Source organism: Hippopotamus amphibius, chromosome 17, assembly GCF_030028045.1.
Source record: "Hippopotamus amphibius kiboko isolate mHipAmp2 chromosome 17, mHipAmp2.hap2, whole genome shotgun sequence".
NCBI classification, from domain to species: domain Eukaryota; kingdom Metazoa; phylum Chordata; class Mammalia; order Artiodactyla; family Hippopotamidae; genus Hippopotamus; species Hippopotamus amphibius.
Window position 1 is genome coordinate 64379395 of NC_080202.1, and position 27359 is coordinate 64406753.

At 36.4% G+C, this 27359-nt stretch overlaps 1 protein-coding gene across 1 annotated transcript in view; it reads right to left on the reverse strand.

The window, feature by feature from the left end:
- The window catches only part of HELZ (helicase with zinc finger), a 150050-nt gene that overhangs the window by 86749 nt on the left and 35942 nt on the right, over positions 1–27359 (reverse strand). The window contains 8 exon segments of the mRNA XM_057716956.1: positions 5245–5375; positions 6985–7318; positions 14348–14615; positions 21484–21781; positions 22843–22950; positions 23389–23587; positions 25613–25688; positions 27029–27080. Of these exon segments, the coding sequence (XP_057572939.1) occupies positions 5245–5375; positions 6985–7318; positions 14348–14615; positions 21484–21781; positions 22843–22950; positions 23389–23587; positions 25613–25688; positions 27029–27080 (1466 nt within the window).

Genomic DNA, 27359 nt, shown 5'->3' on the forward strand with positions numbered 1-27359 from the left:
CTACAACTACTTTTTAAAAAATTTCCAACTGAATTGGTAGGGTCTTTTACTACGTTGATCAAAATTTCCTTCAGTTATTGTGTCCTTTCCAAGGTCAAAAAGATTCTGATAACAAACCTAAGACATCATGACACACTTCTAGTCTAGTTGCCGCCAAGTCCATAAATAATAATGGCAATGTCTCAAAACTGTAATTTCCCTCTTTACATAAAAGCACCAGAAAACTTTTTTTCTGCTAATAATGTAGTAGCAGTTTCTATGCATAGCAAATAAAATGCAAAAGGGAAACTAATTTTCAAATTCTAATCCAGTGAAAGATCTCTCAGTAGAATTTAAAGCAAAAGCAAAAGAAAAAACCTGTGTGTCACTGGTTAAGAGATATCAAACTTTTATTAAGTTCTTAATTCAGAAAATAGGTTTTTTTTAAGGTCAAACAATATGGAATGTTCTCTAATATTTTAACACATGAAAATAACACACGTATGTCCTATTTTTCAGGGTAGAGAACACCTCTCATGGCAGCACAAATGGCTGCTATAATGAGATCTATCCTATTAGTGTCCCTTCTATGACTTGGCTAAGTTTTGAAGATTTTAAATGGACAGCAGATGCTGAAAAAGATCAAACTAAGTGGAGAATCAACAGCATTCTTTCTCATAACTACAATTATAATACTAAATATTGCAACAACTATGGTAAAAATGATAGAGATGTAAACCAAAATAAGACGGGTGTGTAAAGAGACTCTTAGAAAATCTGCAAAACGCCTACAAAATAATCCTGAAATAGGAGGACACAGTGTAGACAGGAAAATTCCCGCTCTGTGAGGCTACACTCTACTTAAAACAGAAGCTAGTTATTTATGGAAAATTTTCTTAACTCTTTCAGTTTTAAAAAAATGATAACTAATGCTATATATTATGACAGATAATTTCAAACAAACAAAATTCTCCTAATGTAAATCTTAGAAAACAAATTTCAACCATATAAGCATGCCATTACTTATTTTTCTGAAATTTAAATTTTTTTCAGTAAAAATCAAAAGGACTCTGACCAGTGGCGCTTGATTTCCTGGAAGCCATTAAAACTCCAAAGAATCCCTCAGCATTCACCAGTTTATGTACTCACAATTCTGCCAGCACCTAGCAATGCTCGATCTTCTACAGATAAGGAAACAGCTTTAGGTGATGACTCAGTCCAGACCTAACACATGCGGCAGGCACAGTGGAATGGCTGCCCCCACACCATCCCCATCACCCTGCTCTGCCTCCCTCTACTACTGAACCCAGACAGCTATCATACTCCTTTTCCAGCCTCCTGGCTGGAGACCCAACTCTGGTCAATGAGACGGAGAAAGAAGTCTCTCAGAAGGGCCTCTGTATCCAATAAACCAAAAACAAAGCCTCTCTACAAGAAAGCCTTCCTGCTCCTTTGCCTTCCTCCTTCACCTGGCTGGAAAAACCTCACAATAAATAAAACTGCAGAAGCCATCTTATAACCAGGAGGCAACAGGCATCACCAAGATAACTAACAGGCTAAGTAGAGAGGAAGGGGGACCTTGGTCCGCAATGGTACTGCTGAGCCCCTGCACCAGCCCTCGACCACCCAGCTCTGGGCCACTATTCCTACCTGTTTAAGCCACAGTTAATCCAGCAAACTGCTGCTTGCATCTACATCACTAGGATTCTATGATACCTGACCCCAATGGTTCCTTTATCTGTACATGGAGGTAGTGATACTTGCATCAGATAGATATTTTAAAGATCAAATAAGATAATGCAAGCAAGCTGTTAAGAAAAATAATTGAGCAATAAGTGCAAAATTAATGTTGATTTCTATTACTATAATCTTTTCTGAGGATTTCAGAAAAATAAAATATTACTTGACCAGTACACACTTTTGAAAATCAAAAAATGTTTTTAAAATGCCTCTAATCTCTCAAATTTGGGGACTTTAATGAGCTTATGAATGAGATAGATATCAGATTATATACATAAGTATAAATCTAAGATTAGTGACAGATCTACAGATGTAATTCTAAAATATGTCAATATCTCTGTTTTATTTATACAGGCATTCTACTTAATTGTTTCAGTGTAAATATACGCTTCAAAGTAGATTAGAAACTTTATCAATGTAAGTCATCTCTATAGTTTCTGGTCATGAATGATGAACGTTTATAGAAAGCCAATAAATAAAAGGAACTGTCTTTATTTACTGTACTACCTGCTTAATAAAGGGAAGAAGATTTACAATAAACATGCTGGTAAAAGTCATCTCTGATTTTCACAATTAAAACAAAATAAAGTCTCTTCAAGTTTACTCTGAATAAAATAGGAGTTATTTTATTCCCTGAACCAAATTAATTCTAAGTTCTTTTTTTCCCCTGGTCTAATGCATTGTTATAATTAATTTATAGACTGCAAGAATAATTTCAAGAATAATTTTTCAATTTCATTTATCTTTCTATAGTCCACCTTATTCCAGAAAAGATTTTAAATGGCTAATAGCTTCTCAACATTTCTAGAGCCAGATACATTTTAATTACTATTTAAATTACAGTGGTATGAAATCTCTTCCTGCTTGAAAGTTTTCTGCTACTTGACATTTCTTACTTTTGCAGTTAACACTTGCAGTCAGTGGTAACTGAATATACTGTTACACACAGTACATTTTTCAGAAGTGAGCATATCAGGTAAACGCCTAACAGCCTACTGGTACGGCCTCACATCTGAAATCCTGATTTTCCTCTTTAAACATGGTATTCTACTAATTAGTTTAAATGTGTCATATATTAATAATGTGCAAGGCCTTGTCGGAGATTCAAAGACAAATAAGATGTGGTCTCTTCTAAAAAGCTCAGAGTCTGGGCTTCATAGGTAGCGCAGTGGTTAAGAATCCGCCTGCCAATGCAGAAGTCACGGGTTTGATCCCAGCTCCAGGAAGATCCCAAAAGAAAAACAAAAAAAAAAATTTCTGCTGGGTATAGGCCGGTAAAAACAAGGCATCCCAGGGAGTTAAGTAAAAAGCTCAGAGTCTAATGAGAACAGCAGAGATGTACACAACTGAGAAAAATTAATTTTAGAGAAATTATGCTTGAAAGCACAAAACTGACTGAACCTAGCACATTGTAGGCATCAATAAATATTTGTTGAAATAATGAAATGGAAGGGTGATATTCATTTACTTGAAGGAGAGAGCACTTGAGCTGGTCTAGATCCTAAAGGACAGGTATATCCTCTGATAGATCAATATTGGGCAAAGATTATTTCAGGGAGAAAAAAAATCACAGATAGAACACGGCTGGGAGAGGGGCAAATGCAGAGCTTAATGAGTATAAAGTTTCAGTTTTGCAAGATGAAAAGGTTCTGGAGATAAACTACACAACAATGTGAATATAGTTAGCACTCTTGAACTATACACTTAAAAACGGTTAGGATACAGGACTTCCCTGGTGGTCCAGTGGGTAAGACTCCGAGCTCCCAATACAGGGGCCCTGGGTTCGATCTGGTGGGGGAAGTAGATCCCACATACCACAACTAAGAGTTTGTATGTCGCAACTGAGAAAAGACCCTGTACGCTGCAACGACAGACCCTGCCCGCCACAACGAAGACCCTGGGTGCTGCAACTAAGACCCGGCGCAGCTTAAATAATAAATAAATATTCAAAAAAATAAAGTGGGTTTCTTGTAAATAGAAAAAAAATGGTTAAGATGGTAAGTTTTATGTTATGTAGATTTTACCACAATTTTCTTTTTAATTTTAAAGAATTTTTTAAAAGATAAGGAGACAAATAAGTGCAGGGAAAATTAAACAAACGTCAGGGTAATTCAATGTGGCTAGAACATGAGGACTTAGAGGAAGAAAGAGAGAGTAAGAAGAAAAAAGTAAAAAAAAAAATCTGAGAAGATACGTTGGAAAGCGCTGTCAATGAGACCACGTAATAAGAGTTTTGTATTAGGATGTTCTGACTTTATCTACATATCAAGGAGAAGCCCTTCAGAGGTTTGTAAGCCGTGAAATGAAATGATTATTTTAGCAAATTAACCTTGGAAGAAATACGTGGGTTGGACCACAGAACAGAGACACAGACAGCGGGACTGACAACCGATGAGAAGGCTACTGAAATAGTCCAGCTCTAAATTAAGCACCGGCTGTAAGGATGGAGAGAAGGGAAGGATGCAGAGATGCTGCATCAAATGAGAGCTAAAAAGATGAGATGTCACTGGATTTTCACAACTGGTAGATCACTGACTACTTTCAAGAGAGTGAGGAAGTAGAAAACAGAGATTACAGGATGAGTAAATAAGAATACCAGAATTAGGCTATTCCTGCTCAAGAATTTTGTCAATAAAAAGAAGAATGGGGAAAGGTTAGGAAGGATAAGTGAAAACAAGGGAGAAATGATTTGGATTTTGTGTTGTAAGGTATATTTTGCTTTGTTCTGTTCTCAAGACCAGAAGAAAAGAAATGTGGGGGGAAATGATTTAAGTCACTTCTAACCCTGGGCCATAAAACTCTCCAACGTGACCCTCTGTGCTCATGCTTCCACTGTCGGCCAGCTCATGTCAACACCCAGCGTGACCTTGGAAACCACGTATTAAAGATACCAGAGCCTCCATAAGAGATGGGGCAGGGCCACCCTACCATGACTGGATTGATACAAGTGATTAAAAAAATAAACTACTTTGTAGAGCCACTGAGATTTAAGAAAAGAAAAAAAAGGTGGAGTGAGCTGGGCATGGGCAGGGGCCAACAGGATAAAATCCAGTGAAAGAATGAAAAGAAAGATGCAGTTAGTCTGGAAACAAAGTAGAAGCATCATATTTAATTACATGTAAAGATGCGTACAGAGAATTAAGCAGAAAAACATTTACGTAACAATTAACTTTACAGCATCTCCTATGATACTTCCTCCATTTCCCTTCTATGTTCAAAAATTACTTTAAATTAACTATTTGAACCACTTTAGGAAGGCCCTAGTTTTCCTATTCAACTTCTACTCAGAAATATTCCTAAATTGCTTGGCATTCTATCAAATTAAGGCTGTTGAGAAAAGCAACAGAAAAGTGATGAACTTCAAATGCTTCATTCTAAGAGTTCTTGTACACTCTTTTCTCAACTAATAACATGTCTCCTGAAGAATACATGGAAAGTTTCCTATAAACATATGCTTGAGTTATTTGATACAGATATTCAATTTAATATTAACATAACTTCTTGAATGAGATATCTCTTTTGTACCTGTTGGGACTCCAAGGTATGGTTGGAGTCATGGTGATGTCTGGAAACAAAACTGCATTGTCCTTGATCCTGTCTAGCGCATAATGCATTTCACAGAGGGGTAATCGATTTAACTGAAATTGAAGTTCAACCTGAAAGACAAAATTAAAAATTTTCTTTAAAAAGCATTAAAGCAAACATCAATGCTTTTCAGCTTGCTAGAATGCTCTGTGGAGCTAACCTTTCACAGGGGCCAAATTTAATTTAAAGATGCCTTTAAAGTGTAATCACAGTCTGGTAATAATTATTATGCTTAATATATGCTTTGTTTATTTAGTGCCAGGCACTGTGATATGCACTTTAGAGGATCTCATTTAATAGCACGAATGATGTGTATACTATTATTAACCTCATTTTTCATCTAAGGAAACTGAGGCACTTGTAAATTACTTAATATCTAAATAAAGGTTTTCTGATTCCACCATTCCTTTGAAGAATATATTTGATAAAATTAATAGAATGTCTGTGAAACACCATCTCTCAAGGGTTAAAACCAGGCCTATGACACTGTACTGATTTACTGTGAATGAAAATATTCACCAAATGCTATATTTCAAAAGAAAAAAGAGTAGCTTTCCAGTTAAATATGTCAGACTGAACACAGTTCACCTAAAAATCCATAAAGATGGGCTTCCCTGGTGGCGCAGTGGTTGGGAATCTGCCTGCCAATGTAGGGAACACGGGTTCGAACCCTGGTCCAGGAGGATCCCACATGCCGCGGAGCAGCTCGGCCCATGTGCCACAACTGCTGAGCCTGTGCTCTGGAGCCCGCGAGCCACAACTGCTGAGCCCGCGCACTGCAACTGCTGAAGCCCACGTGCCTAGAGCCTGTGCTCTGCAAGAAGAAAAGCCACCACAATGAGGAGTCTGTGCACTGCACTGAAGAGTAGCCCCTGCTCTATGCAACTTCAGAAAGCCTGTGTGCAGCAACAAGGACCCAATGCAGCCAATAAAAATAAATACATAAACAAAGAAATACATTAAAAAAAAAATTCCATAAAGATGGGCTTCCTAGGTGGCACAGTGGTTAAGAATCTGCCTGCCAATGCAGGGGACATGGGTTCGATCCCTGCTCCAGGAAGATCCCACATGCCTCGGAGCAACTAAGCCCGTGTGCCACAACTGTTGAGCCTGCGCTTTAGAGCCTGTGAGCCACAGCTACTGAGTCCATGTGCCGCAACTACTGAAGCCCACGGGCCTAGAGCCCATGCTCGGCAGCATGACAAGCCACGGCAATGAGCAGCCCGCACACCACAACAAAGAGTAGCCCCCGCCCCGCTCGCCACAACTAAAGAAGGCCCGTGCACAGCGGCGAAGACCCAACACAGCCAATAAATTAATTAATTAATTAACTAATTTAAAAAAATCCATAAAGACAAAAAGAACAGGAGCAGATACAACTTCAGGTAACAAATGCCCCAGGATCTGGCTTAGTTTATTTTACGCTGTTCTTCCATGGCTGATTTAAAACAGAAATCAGAAAGCCTGACCTCGCATAAAACTGGAACATTTTAGATTTTACTTAGATTAAAGAGAATCAATTTTCTCTGAAAGTTACCAAAGATCCAATTCTCCACCCACCAGAATCACGGTCAAGTTCACAGTCAACTGCCCTTCTGGTTGCAGCAGAAGAGGGAAACCAAACCAGAGCAGGAGGACCAGCTGGTGAGGAGCCTACAGACCACACACTCCAGACCATACCTGTTTGTCATAGTCAGGTCGAAGTTTAAGTTCTTCACAGCATTCCCTGGATATCCTTAAAAATATATATTCTTTTGTTTTTTCTTCAATAGTAGCTTCATAAACCTTCTCTTTGGTTCCCTGGGTCTGTACTAATTTCTCTTTACGGACTGGTAATAAATAAACAGCATTGACTTTGGTCATCACCAGCCGTCCAGCCAACGTATCTTCAGAAAGTGTTTCAGTAAGCTTAAAGCGACCAAAAAGCTGTCCATTCTGAGCATACTTGGCGCCTCCAGAAACACCAGTGAGCATGAAGCTTGCTAGAATCTGCAACTGCACTTTAAGGTTGAACCTAAATCAGAGGTAGAAGATGAGTTTGAATACTTTACATCAAAAATATTAAAACTAAATAAAAGAGTAAAACAAAATAAATCAAATATAAACATAGAAAAATTAAGAGTTCATTATCAATTCCATGCCACTGAGCTACAAATCATATACGCTCTGTCTTTAATCCAAGTTGGGAACAACAAAACTTTAAGTGAATAAACTCAAGTTTATAAAAATGCATGCTTAGTTGTGTTGAAGAATACACACGTTTTTAAGTTTGAGTATTTAAAATGAAGCTAAGTATGATTTTTTAATAAAATAAAATATCACATATTAGTTAAGAGTCTGTTTGAATACACCATTAGGACAAGCAAGACTTTAAAATCACCTAAAGCCAGAAGGAAATGCGTTGTGCTGAAACTACAGCAGACTTTTATTAAACTGATGCTCTCCTAGTAGATCTTACTAAAAGATTCTAACCATAAAATTTCTCTTTCAATACCGTTAACCAGTAACATCCAGAATACACTTTTGTTCATGGCAACATCAAGGCAGATCTTATGCCCAAATTATGGAAAGAGAAGTTAAAGGCTATCTTATTAGACAATGGCTGGTACACTCACTCCCACTTCCATGTGCACACGTGAGCATGAAAGAGAACACGTGTGCGCAAGGAGCACAGAGAATCAAGATTAATTCACACAGTCAAGAAAGATGAAATGAAAGATTTACAGTATTTAACAGCTCCCCTCCTTTTTGCCATTCTGAAATGCTGCTGAGAACGAGAAGACAAAGTGGTAACAATGGGAACCCTGTCTCTTTTAAAAATTTGAATGAAAAAATTTGTTTTATAATCTATACACCCATTTGTGGAAAAGGCTACTTTTTAAAGGTACTACTGAATTGTTTTCTTTCCGGATCTTCTTTCAGATACATGATGTCAAGAATGTCATCAATTTTTAAGGAAAAAGAAAAAAAAACCTTTTCTAAAACATTATACATTTCTGGAATGCAAACCTCTGTATTGCTTACAATATTAGGAAACCAATTCTAATTAAAACATTACATTAAAATTTTGAGTTTCCATTTGTATACTTTAAAGTTAGAAACTTGTAAGAATAGAGAAATATTTTAACAGAAATAAGAAAATATTTAAGGAAAACAACACATCTGAACAGCTATTTACGTACATAATAAGCCGCACTGTTTATAAGCTCCATTAGTTATTTTAAAATACACTTACAATAGAATACTTAAGGCTCCAAAAAGACATGTAAAAATACACTTTATTATAAATATAAATTTAATATTTAATAACACGGCTTTCTATGAGGTTCAAGTGAATTCTAGGAGTACTTGCTCTGTGTGTGTCTGCATCGTATACGTATGTAGAATTATTAAAAGTCACATTGTATTTCTCTCATTCTCTATGCACATTTCACTAGATCCAAACTAGAGAAGTAGGAGACACTTTAAAGAAGCACAGATTGTATGTTATCTAGTTATGTTTGATTCTTTCAAGACTGGAATGTGCACTAGGGATTCATATACAAATAAGTCATAAAATGAAAAAGAAACAAAAGTATACTACCTTCCCCAGTTTACATATAATCTATGTTCACCTTCCTTTTAAAAAATAAAATAAAGTATATACTTTACAAAAGAACAGTAACCCTTAGGTTATTCACGTTTTTTCAAGTGAAGTTAAATATTTGCTTTTACCATCCATATAACTGAGACGTGCGGTCATTAAAAACTTTCTCAGAGAAAAGAGATTCCTTATAGTCCATTCTCATTCACAAATGACCTCTTTGTTGCTAAAGTTGATGTACAGATTTCTGATCTTTTTAAAAATTATTATTACTTTACAACCACTTTCCATTTTCTTAAAAACCCCTCTTCCACTGGCTTCTATACAGTCATATTCTCCTAGTTCTCTTCCTACCTTTCTGGCTGTTCCTCCATCTTCCATCTAAGCACCACCCACCTTCTAAACACGCACCCTGCCTGCTTCTTACCCTGTCGCCTCTCACAAGATGAGGTCACCCCTCCTTGATCTCTCAGCTCTGGGCTGTAAAATCAACTGCCAAATACGCACCCTGGATCACACTCTCCGCAAACTCAGTACAAGCAAAAGAGAATCACCATCTGACCTCCCCACCTACTACCCCAAACCAACCTTCCCATGTATTATACAACTTAGGTAATGGCGCTACCCACCTAAGTGTCCCAGCCAGAAACCAAGTTTTCCTTGAGCCTGTCTCTCTCACCAACCTTCATTCCCCACCGTACAATCACCAAGCCCTGTCAGTTCCTCTTCTTCCTAAATCATCTGCATCTCAACATTTTAAACTTGGATATTTATAACAAACTCCTACCATGATGCCTTGCTTCATATCTATTCTCCAGACTACCACTAGAAAATCTTTATAGAATGCAAGTCTAATGAAAAACAGCTCTGTGGGTAAAGTTTATACAGTTTTATATCTCACCACCCACCCCACCACATATCTGCGCTCCATCAGAATTGCGATGACCAACTTGCAGCTTCCCCTAAGACTCTATGCTCTTATTCTCTTATCTTGTTGCTTCAGACTAAATACCTTTGTCCTATTTCTTCACCTGACAATTCCACCTGTTTTGCAAAATTCAGCTTAAATGCCACCTGGTCCAGAAAGCAGAGTTGATAGTCCATTCAAACTCTGGGAGAACAAGGAAACATAACTTGTTTGCCTTAGAATCAACAATGACTAGCCTAGAACCTAACACTTTGAACACCTAAAAAATTTTGTTCACTGAATTAATTTTGCATGTTTGTAATAATCTGATTTTTTCCAGACACCATAATCCCATTTCAACTATTTTAGATAATTCCCTAACAAAGTCTTATAATCCTATAATGTTTTCTCAACTAACTTGGGTAACATATTAAAGTTTTTCTGTTACATCTATTTTAGAATCTGACATCCCAAAACACTTGATCACAACTTACCAGGCAAGAAAAATTAATCTCATGGTTTTAAAGCAATAAGAGAATTCTTTTATGACATTCAGTTGTAACTTACAACAAAACCCTTGAGGCAGAGGCACTAGAAAATAAAAGTACTAAGAAATACAGCTTTTCCCACAGAAGATTCATCATATGTTCAAGATGCAGAAATTAGAGACCTTCTCAAAGTTACAGCTACTAATATTTAATTTTTCTAAAAGATTAACAGGCTGAAACTAAAAAGACAGTAAGCTTCCTTAAGTATTCAAAACAATATGCATTTTTGAGATTTAATAACTCAGAAATACCTAAAATACAAAATATAACCTATAATTAACAAAGATATTTCTTCAAAAGAAGAAAAATCATCTTTCCATTGTTACATGCCACGTTTTAAAATCAACTTTAAAGCTTACAGAATTCCTAACATTCTCAGAAGTGGCAGAATCGTAGCCCATGAAAATTTTCAACAGATTTAAAACCATACTTCTAGCTCAAAGAAATATGGCTCCATCAATGTTAGAAATAGTTACACCTCTTGAGCGCAACTTTAAAAAAACTTCAAAACTATATATAGTGAATTTCCCTTCATGCAACTTCTGACTAAATGAATGACAACAAAAGTCAACCACGGTAAAAAGCTGGGTCTACTGAGGCAGAGCAAGACACACAAAAAACAGCTGGGTCTACTGAGGCAGAGCAAGAGAACCAAGGTTGAACTAACAGAGGCCTCAGCCACCACAGTGATGAACTGAGTATCCACGCAGCGGGCGGTCCTGCCAGCTGTCAGCGGTGCGCTGCCGCAACGCCCGATCTGGCAGGCCACACCCACCCTGGTGCACATGCATTCCACAGCCGCAGCCAAAGTCCATTTTTTTAAAAAATGTGTATCTTAGGATGAAATCGATCTCACTTCAAGGTGGAACCAATATTGAATGCATAGCAACATGTAGCTGAGGACAAGTTGAAAAAAAAATATTGAAAGAACTCAGAAGCATATCCTAAAACTTAAATGAAACTCAGTATTATTCTTACCACCTCCATCTCGCACTAAAACTTAACACAGAAAGAAATCTTAATATCTGGACTGCTTTGGAAAAAAATCACCTCTTTCTTTAAAAAAAAAAAAAAAAAAAAAAAGAGATAACTATCAAATTCAGCCTCAGGCCAAAATACATTTTACCTAATCTTGAGAGGTTTCATTCAATCTATTTTCATAAAGGAAATTCTAGGGTGACCATGTAAAAGTACAGGCATACCCTGTTTTACTGCACTTCACTGTCCTTTGCAGACAGTGCCTTTTTTAAAAATTGAAGGTTTATGGCAACCCTAAGTCAAGCAAGGCTATTAGGTGCCATTTTTCCAACATTTGTTCACTTCATGTCTCTGTGTCACATTTTGGTAGTTCTCTCAGTATTTCAAACTCTTCCACTATATGCGTTATTATGTGTGTTATGGTGATCTTTTATGTTACTATTTTAACTGTTTGGGGATGCCACAAAACGCACCCATGCAAGACAACAAACTTAATCAATAAATGTGTGTGTTCTGACTGCTCCACCAACTGGCCATTCCCCCATCTTTCTTCCTCTCCTCAGGCCCCCTATTCCCTGGGACACAACAATAATGAAATTAGGCCAATTAATAACCCTATAATGACCTCTAAGTGTTCAAGTGAAAGGAAGAGTCGCATGTCTTTCACTTTAAATCAAAATCCAGAAATGATTAGTGAGGAAGGCACGTCGAAAGCTGAGATAGGCCAAAAGCTAGGCTTCTTGCACCAGTTAGCCAAGTTGTAAATGTGAAGGAAAAGTTCTTGAAGGAAATTAAAAGTGCTACTTCAGTGAACACACACACACAGTAAGAAAGAAAAACGGCTTTATTGCTGATGTGGAGAAAGTTTTAGTGATTTGGATAGATCAAACAAGCCACAACGTTCCCTTAAACCAAAACCTAGTCCAGAACAAGCCCTAACTCTCTTCAATTCTATGAAGACTGAGAGAGGTGAGGAAGCGGCAGAAGAAAAGCTTGAAGCTAGCAGAGGTTGATTCATGAGGTTTAAGGAAAGAAGCCATCTCCATAACATAACAGTGCAAGGTGAAGCAGCAAATGCTGATGTAAAAGCTGTAACAAGTTACCCAGAAGATCCAGATAAGATAATTAATAAAAGTGGCTACACTAAACAACAGATTCTCAATGCAGACAAAATTGCCTCCTGTTGGAAGAAGACTCTACCTAGGACTTTACAGTGAGAGAGGAGAAGTCAATGCCTCGCTTCAAAGCTTCAAAGGACAGGCTGACTCTCATTATGGACTAATGCACCTGGTGACTTTAAGCTGAAGCCAATGTTCACTTACCATTCCAAAACTCCTAGGACCCTTAAGAATTATGCTAAATCTACTCCGCCTATGCTCTATAAATGGAACAACAAAGCCCAGTGATAGCACATCTGTTTACAACATGGTTTACTAAATAGTTTAAGCCCACTGTTGAGATCTGCTCAGAAAAAAGGATTCCTTTCAAAATATTACTGCTGACAATGCACCTGGTCACCCAAGAGCTCTGATGAAGATGAACAAGATTCATGTTGTTTTCATGCCTCTAACACAACATCCATTCTAAAGCCAAGGGAAAAAGGAGTAATTTCGACTTTCCAGTCTTATTATTTAAGAAACACATTTTGTACGGCTGCCATTGATAGTGCTTCCTCTGATGGATCTGGGCAAAGTTGACTGAAGACCTTCTAGAAAGGATCTGCCATTCTAGAGGTTACTAAAAACATCTGTAATTTATGAAAAGCTCAAAGTGTCAACATTAATTGTAGTTTAAAAGAAGTTGATTCCAACCCTCATGGATGACTTTGAGAGGTTCAAGACTTCAGTGGAGGAAGAAACTGCAGACATGGTGGAAAGAGCAAGAGACCTAGAATTAGAATTAGAAATGGAGCCTGAAGATGTGACTGAATTACTGAAATCTCATGATAAAACTTTAACAGATGAGGAGTTGCTTCTTATGGATTAGCAAAGAAAGTGGTTTCTTGAGGTGGAATCTACTCCTGGTGAAGAGGCTGTGAAGACTGTTAATATGACAACAAAAGGTTTAGAATACTGCATAAACTTAGTTAATAAGCAGTGGTAGGGTTTGAGAGGATTGACTCCAATTTGGAAGAAGTTCTAACTGTGGATAAAATGCTATCATACAGCGTTGCATGCTACAGAGAAACTGTTCACGAAAGGAAGAGTCAACTGATGCAGCAAACTCCAATGCTGTCTTATTTTAAGAAATTAAAATAAGACAGCCACCCCAACCTTCAGCAACCACAAACCACCCTAATCAGTCAGCACCCACCAACACTGAGGCAAGACCCTCCACCAGCAAAAAGATTATGACTTGCGGGAGGCCAGACGATGGTTGGCATTTTTCAGCCATAAAGTATTTTCCTTTATTAAGGTATGTACCTTTTTTTTAGACAAAATGTTATTTCACTTAATAGCCTACAGAAGAGTGTAAACCTAACTCTCATATGCACTGGGAAACCAATAAACTCATGAGACTTGCTTTACTGCAATATTTGCTCTATCATGGTGGTCTGGAACCAAGCCCACACTATCTCTGAAGAGTTCCTGTATAGTCTGGTCCTTACAATTAAAATGTAAGAAACCAGTATGAATTCCCTCGCTACTACTGTCATGATTAGTTTTCAAAATACGTGGTCTCTTTCAGTTTCTGTCATTCATTCAACAAATACTCATTGAGTGCTTGCTCTACCACCGACAGAAACCTCCTGAAGAGCAGGGACCACGTGTTTATCCCCCCAGTATACGGCAAAGAGTCCTGTGGAGACGAGCGAGGTACTAAACACTACGGATACCAAGGTGAGCACAGTTCTTGCCTTAAGAAGCTCATACACCAATACTGGATAACAGCTACTGAACAGCAACCATGTCACTACTTGACTTCACTGAGGCACCCCTCCATATTTTAAACATGAAAAATACCATCCAAAGGGGAGATTTGAAAAACAGAAAGAAAGAAAAGAGAAGTGTTTCTGAAGTAACTTACTTGCTGACTTCCTTATACTGGGCTATCTCCTCAATATAAAGAAGGTCATGCAACCGTGACTGATAGTTGGTCTTGGTCAATGATTTGTCTAAAACGGACTGGGTAAATAGCTGGTCAGCAGAGAGAGGAATTTGGTATCTGATAAGAAGGCTCTTCTCCAAATCAGTAGTTTCATTAGGTTCAAAATCTATAATAGTCTTAGAAGAAGAATCCCAACGCTTAGCTGTGGTTACTAGCTGTTGTTTTGCATGCATCAGGTACTCAAGATCTAAATGGAAACAAAAAACACATTTATAAAGGAACACAACATTAAAACTCTCAAACAACACACTGTGCATTTTGGGGAGAGAATTTTGTATGCTAGAGCTAAAGTTCTTAACAATGAAACAATATAAAACCCCATTTGACAAAGTATTTCCCCCATATCAGAAATATTTTTTTTGTCTAGGTTAACAAAATAACATAAATAGGAATCCACATAAAAAATATTTTTTTGTACCTCAGGCTAGGACATACCAGAAATAGCTATTAACATTTTAAAAATACAGATTAACATTTAGAACTTAACTCTTCAGTCAAGAGAAATCTGATCTGCACGAAGAAAGTACGGTAAATTTCTCATAAGACAAAATCTTATCAGGTGATAATCACTGTTCTCTTCCTACAAGCGATACCTGCCCCATTATAGAAAAAGAAGATTAGAAAACTGTGAGAGGTTAAATCTTTTCTTGTGTGGTAAAGCACAGTGAAACTCTCTGAAAATCAACTTACAATAAGCAAAAAGCTTCTGGGTTTTTTTCCCCACATTAAATTCCACATTAAAAGTGATAAAATGTACTACTCAAATGTCATTTCAGAAAAATCCAGTTTAGCCTCAGTTAAATTGCATGGTAAGCAGGGCACAATGTTGAAATGAATGACTGATGAAGTTCTGACAGCTCTGGGAAAAAAATGCAGCCGAATACCAGCATCGGGTGAAACACATCGTAATGTAAATTCTGAGCACTGGCTCACTCTATCTGCAGTGCATTTTAGTTTTCTATTGGGTGGAAAACACACATATACCTAGAAATATGAAACTTGACCAAAAGGGAAAAAAAAGAAGTTGCTTAACTAACTCATTAGGCCAAGATCCAGTTTTAATATAACATAATTGGAAAGATGGTTTTACAACTCAAGTTAAATTTTAGGAGGAAATAATAAAAAGTTTAAACAGAGATCAGTCTCCAAAGTGTAAAGACAAGTTATCCTGTGCTATCTTTGAAATGAGAGCGGACTGTATAATTGTCTTGTCTTGCTTAGTGAGAGAGAATTTGTTATACTTAAGTGTTATATATAAATTATAAACATATAAGTATAGTCACCCACCTAGAGAAATTTCTCAATATTAGAAAACAGTTTATCCTAATATCTTAATAAAGATTAAAATGTAAAAGTCCTAATTTCTAATCTCTGTTCCTTGAAATGGCATTTTTACATGCCCGTTTTATTATTCATCAAATGGTGATATAAACACAACTATAACCATCAAGACATAAAGATGGTCTTCTTATTAAAACTTTGCATTTTTAAAATACTCTGGATGAGATAATGGTCTGTTTTTGCAACAGCCTCACAAGTCGAAGTTTCTTAAAGTAAACTAACCACATTTTCTTCCTAAATCACTCTAAAATTGGGCCCTTCCTATTCATTCATTAGATCATAGCTATAAAAAATATTTAAATTATACAAATGCCAACATTCCTAAAACAGATTATACCATCACTAAAGATCAGATACTATTCACAAAATAGCAAAGATGTACATAATTTTCTTCCCTTAATTCAAAAGTCAAAGGAGAAACACCAATGGTACAGTGACGAATCAAATAACCAGCTCTTTAGAAAACAAAAAACAAAAGAGAAAACACTAAACTCTGTGTAGTATTGAAGAATTTATTTAATATGTAATAAAAGGATGTCTGTTCTTTGGGCATAGGGAAATTATATTTCATAATTTTATTTTAAATAAACTGATTCAGACTATACCTATGTCGATATTATATTCACATTCTTTAAAAAGTCACTAGTTATACCTGACATTTAAGTAACTGGGATAATAACAAACCTAAAATGGTACAGCTTTCCTTTAAAAAAGCTTTCTGTATCACCTATTTAATATATAAAGCAAATTATACAGAAAATCATTCTACTCGGGGCTAAACGTATTCAGGCTTTTTGGGAAAAGTGGCACAAGAAACAGTATTTGTTTTTCTCATTCTATCTATCTGGTGCCATGAGTCCCACCCTGATTTTATGAAATTCTTAAAATGAATGTCTTCGACAGATAGCACAACAATTCCAAAACAATTCCAAAACAATGTTAAATTTTATTCCACCTTTTTAATAACGATAAATACAATACAGGAGAGGGGAGAGCTAGGGGAGCAGAAAGAAGAATCTTGGGAAAACCCATGTGCACCGGCATCAAAAAGTCTACCAACCACTGACCTCAGCCATTAACTCAGGCATCCAAGATGAACTGGGCCAGTGACTACTGAGGGTATCTTCTGCAAAAACCACTTCTCTTTCCCTACTCATGTTGAACCTGAGACAAACTTCTGCCTCTGGTCCTCTCAGTTGTAAAAAGCTTCTTATTAAACCTGTTTAATTACCCACCTACTTACAGGTGCTTAAATGTCATTAGGTCTTAAGAGTTCCTCTTTAAACAGCGGAGGAAGGTGAGGCTCCCCGGGGGGACACTGGACGTAACTACTCCTGGGGCTCATCTCACCCACCACGTGCAGCACATGCACGCCTGCTAACATCTAACCCAGAAGTGAACACTACTCAGGGTGGCCTGAACTAATTCATCCTTGGTAACTAAGCACTTTTCTTCAATCTAGATTAGGCTAAAGTTTTTTTCAAAAAATCACTTAGGGAGAATTTAACACTGACTTATTAACCAACTCCTATAATAATAAATCTGAAACCCTTACAAATTATAAAGCTATGGAATTTGTTACCCTGAGAGATGACAGACAAAAGCTACACATGTATTTTAAGAGAAATTCATAAGAAAAAGTCAAAGATAATTAGAACATATCTAATTTCCTGAAGATAACATATGGGAAGAACTGTTACTATCAAAAATAGAATTCAAGGTTGGAGTAACTAGCCTGACACAGGATTCCCTTCCCAACTTCCCTCACCCCTCCGATTACTGCGAATAGCAAACGGTCTTATTCCAGCCGCCTAGTTACTATTCTAATAAAGCATCCAAATGGTTGGTTTGTTTTATCCTTAAGTATATGTTACAGCAGACTTGAAAAATTATCCTTAACGAAACCTGGACACAGTGGATAAGAAGTAAGGGGAAAAAATCCAGTGTTCTCTGCAACCCAGCACAGGGTTGACACAGAAAAGGTGGGCAATAAATGCACCCTACACAAGGAGTTTATATATAGAGAATGACATGAAATGACTCCTAATTCCACAACTGGATACAACATTCTTCCTTAAGAAACATTTTGGCCTGTGGCTTTACAAATCTGGACAGCCCAAATTAACAATGAAACAAAATCCCAAAGGAAACACAGACTAGGACTTCAGCAGTCCACCTCAACATGGCTTCCTGTCACTAAAACAGCTACCCAGAAGCAAGGTGAACATCTCTTAGCTTATCCATGTTGTCGGTTCTCTTAACGAGGCTGATACAAAGTTAACACAGCAGAGTAACAACACAGGAGTACCTCACATTTTTTACATGTTTCTGCTCAGTTACCTTTATCTTTTATTGACAAATATACTATTTTTAAAATCTATTTTTCTATTAATTTTCTGATCCCATAATAGTAAACATTATTTATTTATATATATAAATATGTCCTTAATTTAACAACAAATTTGACAGCCGGAGACAATTTTTAAGACCTACTAACTTTTAATGTTAATTTTACCATATATTGCTACACTAAAAGTGATGTGTAATATCAAGTTTTCAAATTTAAATATAAGAATTAATTTCCAACATGGAGCTTCAGATATTCAAAGCAGAATTCCAGATTAATTTTGTCAAGCACAAATTTTTCTTTACTCAAAAGTTGAGGTATAAAGTGTATAATGCAGTTTGTGTTCCAAGGAACGGGAAAACGCACTTCCTTCTTTTGTAAATGTCCTTTTCCACAAATTTGTGAGAAGCACACCTTTAATCCAAAAAAAAATTTTTTTTTAGTTCATATAGTACATTTTTCTGTACATGAACCTCACTAACAAGGAAAAAACAATGAAATAAGCAATGACATCAATTGTAAGAGTAGTAAAAATATCAAAGACAGAAATAAAAATTAGCACAACAGGTCAGCTAATTTAAGTAATGACCAAAAAAGTCAATCAAATGCCATCTAGTCTGCCTCAACCTAGATCTAAGTTTTTCTTTTTATAATGTTCAAAATATCAGAAAATATATTTTATAGATTTTATATTGTTCTCTTGTAATATCTGTTTTTCCAATGTCCTTGAAAAACAAATTTCACTATGTGAAACTGTTTTAATGTTTCCAAATTAGTTCAAAAAAATGCTTGATTTTGTTCAATTATTTTCCATAACACAACAAGCTGGAAGTAAAATCTTGTTTAAAGGAAAATAGGCAAAGATATCAAATGGCAAAAAGGTCACTAAGAAAAAGGATACAGTATTATAGAAAGGGGGGAGGGCACACTACTGGTCCCCAATGGGAGGACAGCCCTGTCTGTATTAATTCCCAGTATCAAACCTGAATCAAATATAAATGTTACTATATTTTCAAAGTGATATATCAGAAACATCAGAAATGAGACTCTTTATTTCTTCCAGTCTCAAAACATCATTCATCTTGGACAACTTCTCTTGCCAAGATCTATAAGTGCTGTAGCCGCAATAACTTGGGTCTTCATCTCTCCTTTTCTGTCCCTCGGCTGCACTCTAGTCTTGGTCCTCACTAAACACACACACACGCACATGCACACATGCACACACGCACAAACCCTTCTTCTCTCTTCACTTTTTACTTTCTGTTTGGAAACCAGAAATTACCCTAATCATGGCTAATGATAACCATAGCAGCTACTACTTACTAAATGCCTACTATGTGCCAGATGTTGTGCAAGGTCTATTTCTAGTTCTCACGATAATCCTCTATGACAGATATTACTGCTCCATTTTACAGATGTTTCCACATGAAGCTCAGAGATGTTAAGTGCCTCTGCCCAGGGTCATACAAGAAATAAGGAGAAAATCAGGATTTGCATCCCATTCTATTTAACTCTGAAGTCTGTCTACTGCTCTTTTTCTCCAACTAGAAAAGTAGCACAGAGCTGGGGCAAAAGTAGCCGAAGCACCCTCCATCTCTCAAGCCCATGAGGGTGCCCTGAAATCCTCCTCATCACCACCTTCCCTTGCTATCCTCTGCCTTAACGATATCATTTTCTCTTATTTTTTATTGCAGATATTTAACATTTTATATTATTTATTAAATAGGCTTTTATTAACTAGTACAGATTTCTGACAAACACAAACATTTTTATGGGATGTGAGTCATGAGATAAAAGACACAATCTGAAAGCAAACTTTTAAAGTACAACACACTTGTGAGCCAAGAACATCCTTTCAGAATTACATCTGAGAGTAGGACATGCCTGTCAGTCTCTCTTTATGATTTTAAATCTCCTTACGATTTAAAAAGGGTGCTATCTAGTAGTTCTCAAGTTCTAGTCTCTAAAAGCAACATAATAGCATAGGAGTAAACAAACCATTGCATTCAGGAGAAATCCAGCCTGCGCTGTTTTTGAAAATAAAGTTTTATTGGAACACAGTCACACCCATCCATTTACATATTGTCTATGGCTGCTTTCTCACTACAGTGCAGAGCTGAGTAACTGCAATAAAGATCACCTGCCCTGTAACACCTAAAATATTTACTATCTGGCCCTTTGCAGAAAAAAATCTGCCAACTAACTCCTTTACTAGTAAATATAAATCAAGTATTTTTATTTCATCAACTACTGTATCTGTTTGGCTATGGAAATTAACATATTTTTATTCCAAAGAGTAGTAAAAAGATGACAAAAGCAGAACATAAAAACAGGTAAAAGGGATCAAAGCAAATGAGAAATGTGGGTGAAATGAAGTGTTGGTAATAACATGAGCACATATACAAGAAGGTAATGCCTGCTTGTTCAATTCTGGCACAAATGTTGCTTTCACCTTACTGGAAGCTAAAGGTAAGGAGATAGAACCAGTTCCACCTGTTCATTATGTTCAAAAAATAAAGTCCTAGCATTTGCTCATGAAAAAAACTTCTACGTTCTCATAAATGGGACACTGTGCACATAATGAAAAACATCCTCCACAATACGGTTAGTCATAGCCAATACAATAATAGCAAGTTTCACACAGCTCCGCTATACGAAGTTTTTGTTAAATAAACATTTAGTGCTCATGAAATAAAATAAAGCACCTATAAAACCAACCAAGAGCCAAAGAAATGTAGGCTAACATGCCCTTCCCTTGGCTAGTTGGATCTTGGCATAAAACTTAGGTTTAGGCAGTAATATGACAATTTACAAAGTAACTCATCATCTCCTGCAGGTGCTTGCATGTTGAAATCAGGGACCTCTTCCCAAGAACATGAAGCAGATCCTATTAAAGGCACTCTGGTCTCCTTTATACTAGTGAAATTAACTTATGAAAGCTTATTTTCAGGACTTTTCATTCTGAGATAATGTACTAATATCTGCAAAGTTAACTGAACCATCAAACACGGAAATAGACACTGTATTCACAATTACCATGAAAATTATATTCTACCCAAACTAATATTGAAAGGTTTAACTGTGCTAAAATCATCAAATGAAGTGGGCAGACCAAAAGAGACCTGATCATCTACTCACACAAGTCTGGGGAATCTCAAAGCCAGCTGCCCGATGACTGTACAAAGGGACCAGGGCACAATGCAAAACACTCTAATCCCATCACAGTGAGCGAGTCAGTGAACCTGGGGTCTTTCTCTTCACTATTCCCTCCCTACCCACGGTATACTGAGGGGCCAATACATACCTTTCACTGTTGCTCTTACAGTGCCTTTTAATACATCATATCGGGGGAAAGTCTGAACATTACCTTCTGTGGAAGCTGCATCGATCATCACTCTCTGCATGAGAACGGGTTCCAATCCGAAGTCGAACACTATGGTTTGGCGAAAAGTTCCAAATATTTCTGTGTTAAACGCTATCCCGACTTTATACACGTAATGATCTAATCCATTTTGGGCCATCTTCCCTCCTATCCATTCTTGACAGTTTTCTGGGACTTCCTGTGATACCTGGGTAGCGCCGTCTCCGGCAGACACTGCGATGATGCTAAAGTGAGGGCGATGAGCATCATAAAGCAGCGCCACGCGGCACAGCACTCTTGCCGGCTGCAAGGGAGTCAGAACAACCCGTTCAGTGCAAGCGGGGGAAACATCCAGTTGTGACTGCGCTCTTCAATGAAAACGCTTCCCTAAGGGACTTGCCCTTTCCCTGCTTCTAAGATACTATGTTAAAAATACAAATCGTACTCACAAGCCGTTGAAGAAAAAGAATCAGAATGGTAAAAAAAAAAAAAAATCAGTTGTTAAAATGATATATTTATGACGTCAGTTATACCTCAATAAGGCTGACATTTTCAAAAACGATATATTCATGCTACATTTCGAGGCTCCCTGCTCTTTCTGAGAAACATTCCTCTTTCACTATGGCGAAAGCGTTCACCCTGTATCACCATCACATCCAACTTCCCACACCCTTGGCCTAAAAAAGTTTTATCTAGCCTCAAGCAGGAAGTCTTCATAGGAGAGCAGTTCCCTCTGAAGGCACTGGATTGGGTTCAAGGCCAAAACTAAATGTTCCCGGATTTTTCATCCCAAGATGCAGATGGTACAGTGGAAGAAACATCACCAAAAAGTACAAAAAACTTCTCCACTGCATATATCCACAGAATTTTTTTTTACTTCGCTTCATGCTTAAACTGAACATTTTAATTCAAGATGGGAAGCACTGCAGAAAATGTCTCATATTAAAAACCCATTATTACAGAATTTGTGATTTCATCAAATCGAAAATAAAAACCAGTTGTCATTGTTTGACTATCTCAGAACTGCCAGATTAAACAATTCAGTTTTTAAATAGTTAATTATAAGCCATGAACCCCATCCTGTTTTAAGTTTGGAGGACAACATGTCAAAGACCTCTTCACCAAATAAATAAATAAGCAAGTATCTAAACATCTACAAAGATTTTATCTCAAAATCTAAAAAAAACCTGTACCCTTCATGATCAAAATACAGAAATATGCTTCATCACAATACAGAACCTACATAAAAATATACTTAGAATAAAACATTTTCAATGCTCTTTCAAAACAGAGATTTAAAGGTACAAAAAAGCTTTAAGAAAGTTGAAAGAAATTTACATTCTTTAATCATCACAAAATTCATACCTTACAAGTGAGAGCGAAGGTCCATGTCTGGTGAGATTTTTTGGTGTTGACAGTAACGGACAGATCAGGGCTATGCTCTACCTTTACTCCTTCTATACATTCACTAAGCTGAAAACAGAGAGCAATTTATGTCACGTTTTTATTCCTAAAAACACAAACAAACACTTATGGCATGGGAAATAAGTGTCAAAGATGTTGTTGATGGAATTGTTTACAAAGCAAGGTATTTTATACATTAATTTTCACTTATTTTTATAAGGACACAACATAATAAAGCTAAGAGACATAAGAAAACTAACAACAACAAAAATAGCAGTAAAAATTCCCTGAATGAAGATGAAGATAAATTAATATAATACCTGCAAGTCTCCAAACAAATGGCTTAGTTCTGCTCTTTACTTTTGCTACTAAAGACACTTTATCAAGAATCAAGCGTTTCACAGAGAGGACAGGGGAAGAAATCAAGATACAGCACGAAATAAGTCAAGACTCAAACAAGGTCACTGTTTAAACAAACAAGCAAAAAAATGTAGTTTATTTCCTCACCACTCTCTCAGGAGATAATGAATTCATCCACTTTTCTATCAAGGTTTCCATGTAGCTGCCTGAGAGCTGCTTATTCTCATTTTGCTGTTTCAGTTTTATCAACCGTGAAGCATATCTCTTCTGCCATTCTGCTAGTTCTTCCTGGGAATGTGCTGAAGTACACTGGGCACCATACCTACAGATTCCTTGCTCTAAAAATCTAAGCAGAATAGGAAAGACTGTTTTATCATACACTTTGTTGGACCATTTAAAAGACAAACTTCTAGCATTAGCCCTCCAACTCTCCAATAACAAAAAAAAAAAACTTTCATCTCCTGAAAGGCCATATTTATTACATATCTTGCACTAAGGAAGAAGAGGCTTAGGAAACATTTATAACAGTTAATCGCAACAGCAACGCCCCCCCCCCACCCCCATATTCACTGACCTCTTTCTCTGGAATAAGGGGATGCCAAAGCAGAACATACCCACCCCCCACCCACAAAAACTGGCTTAGAAAGGTAGCTTCCTTCGTGAGATAACAGCTCTGTTAGAGCAGAATTTTTCTAAAGCAACACTGACATCAAGTGGATTAGTTTGTCAAGCACAGGTATGCCCTACTTCCCAAAATGATAGGACCTAAAGAAAATTTTCCACATACTGGGAATTTTGTTCTGGAGAAGAAAAAAAAAAAAAAAAAAAGTAATATGTCACTGAACTAATATTTCAAGGCTTCTGCTTTTCACCTTCACTCTTCTCTACATTACCATTACCTACTTTTCATTGACAACACCGGACAATATTAATTTGCTTGAAGTTTTAAATAAATTAAGAATAAAAGTACTGTATAAGAATCACAATTCAATAGTCAGATTAAATTCTTCAATGGGTAAATTCATAAATGTTCATTTTAAAGGATACAGAGTTAATGATTTCTCAAACGTTTATGACTCAGAAAATTCAACTGACAAGTCAACGGTCAAGACATAAAAATACAGGACTTTGATCACTAACTTATTTTTTAAGTTTCACTCTATAAAATAATAGATGCAGCCAGTTTTTAAACATTAAAAAATTAATAAGACATCTTCGGAGTGGAAAAAATGAGAATTGAACTATAAATACCCAATGGATAAAAGGGATGTTACATTATAGATAACTTTTCAGTTGGAAAGATATGGATAATAAGAAACACAAAATGAACCACAGCATAGTGTAAATTATCAAGTGCTTCACCCTATTTGAAAAGACGAGTGTATTTAAAGCTTTTCTTGATGATACACAAAGAACTTGAACTTAAATTATGCTATTTATTAAGTTCTCTTATGCTTCATAAGACGCATTTAAAATCATGCATTTGTTTCTCTTAAGTATGTCTTAATGAGCCAAAAATTTCTTTGTCGTTCTATTGCTTTAAATTATTTCCCTAAAAATTGAAAGTTTAATATTCTCATCTGGACTATAAATTTTCTCACGTTTCCTTCGCACAGGATTGCGTTCTCTCTCTCCTACAACATTGATGCCATCAGGATTTTAAAAATTTACTACCTAGTTTATTTCTACTATAAAATCAAATCTGACCTCTTGACTATTCAATCATCAAAACTACATATCAAATTTCCTGCATTATCAAAAGCAATCTAGAGTAATTAGAACTTATATCTAAAAAACCACCAGTTTCTAGTTCTTACAAAAAGTGCCTTTCTTAACGTGACTTTAGTAATTCTTTCCACCTTAATATATAATTATTAAATACTGACAGGTTAGCCCTTCAAATATAAATTACTCATAAACTCTATATAAGATTACACGAAGATAACATTTTTTTTTAGAAAAGTTATTAAAATAAGATTTATTTTATGCTCTATTTCAGCTTATATAAGGTAACTTCAATTTCAATTACCATAATTTAGGTAAATTTCACATAAACAAGAGACTAGCAATTAAATTAAGTCATATTAATCTAGCTGGTATTACAGAAGTCTTAACAATCTCCATTTAGATCACTGTTGTTTATAATTAAAAGAAGGATCATCCATATGGTTTTGATTTTTATTATTTAATGATAGGGACCATTATGGCTTCTGTTTCAAGTTGAAAATAAACCACGTTACTCAATTGTTATACTTCTTCCTTCACATATTATCTTCTTTAAATTTGAATTACTACTTTTCAAAAAGTGAAGGAAAATTAACTATCCTTTGAATAAACACGTCATTAGTTTAAAGAAAAAAATTCACGTTACCTTTTACACAAAGTATACTCCTCGCTGCTTGTGATTCCCCTAGGTGGTGGGCGGAAACGCCAACCATTACAAGATCCTAGAGAGTAATCAGGATATAGTCTTATCATTTGAGGCTTGCTGATATTTTAATGTGTAAGAAACACTATAAACCCTCCAGACACATCATCTCAGATGATGTAAGAAGAACACGACATGCTTGCCTCTACCAAAAAAGTAATCTACCAATCAAATGAATTATAAATTAATTAGCTATATGAAGAAGCAGTTACACAGCAGCTAAAACAAATCAGTGGGCATATTTCCAAGTGCAGTCTCCTGACTAGCATCTAAAGGGGAGATATGTTGACACGCTTGTTATTTCTTAAGTGCGTTGTGTCTCTATTAGGAACTACTTCAGGAACGAGAAAATTATGGTATCCTGGAAGGAAATCTTGTAAAACAAATTCCAGTACTGCACATGGAGTGAGGAGATGTTCCACGTTACCATCCATGTTCCTCAGGGTTTGTCTGACACGTCACTGCATAAAGTAATCTTTTTTTTTTTAATAATTGAAATAAAGTTCAAAAAGGTGAATTTTGAGATAGGAGCTAAAAAATAACATTTGTTTACTTCTGAATACAATGAATTTTGATGCATTTGGATAAAAGCTTCCAAACAAGCCAAGGAAAATAGTGTCAGAGAGAAAAGGCTCGAACTATAGATGCTGAACAGCAACAAGTTTCCAAAGACCTTGCAGCCATTTGCTACCTCCTCACAAGTCACTGTGTTCCACCTCCCCCCACCCCCCAAAATAGAGTCAGCCAGGTTGAGTTGAAAGCTGTGTTTTGTCCCTTACTATCTGTGTGACTGGGAAAATTACTGAACCTTAATGAACATCACTTTCATCACCTATCAAAAACATGGAGAAGCGCTCCAAGAAGTCAGTACTTGTTTTCATGAAAGCCACTACACGGTAGACATCATTTAGCAAAGTCAATGAATGTTGGTCTCTCTTAACCTTCCTCTGGCAAGAGAAGAAATCAGAGACTTTAATTGTGGCTGGAACAACTCAGCTTACAGATCAGAACTTCCAAAAGGTAGTAATTGTACTAGTCTGTGATAGAGAGTAAGGAGAAAAGACGTCTCTCTACAAATCGCTAAGAACGAGGTTTAAATTTAGAACTACGTACACGGAGGAAAGAAGATGAGGTAGGTGACTTTCAGAGTTACCTCCCACCTCCATTATTCTATTATCCTATGAAAAGGGGCTAGTGAAAAAAGTGCTTTCATCCACCCTACTTCTTAAAATGAAATTTTTATATTCTCTCCTATACCTCCACTAACGTGTACTGTAACTCAGAAATTTCCTCCCAATAATCAATAAAAAGGCAATGGCCAAAACTGCAGCCACCGGGAGTTATTAGTTGAGTACTTACCCTCTTCTAAGTCTTCCACATGGTATCCAGAGAGGACGTTACTAGTTGCTGTCTGCAATTTTTCAAATGAAAGAAATTTCTATAATAAGAAATAACTAGTTGATGTTGAATTAAACTTGGACATTTTCAACATTTCTTAAAAAAGCTTGAAATTGAATATTTAGAAATTTTTAATAAACATTAATATTGCAAGTGGTATTTTTTGCTCTTTGCTCTGTGTTTCTATATGTAAATACGGAAAAGAAGTACCTGTGTGGCCCTCATGAAGGAAACTGATAGATCCCCTACATAAAAATTACATGGGAGCAAGAGAAGTCTCAGTCCCCAGCCC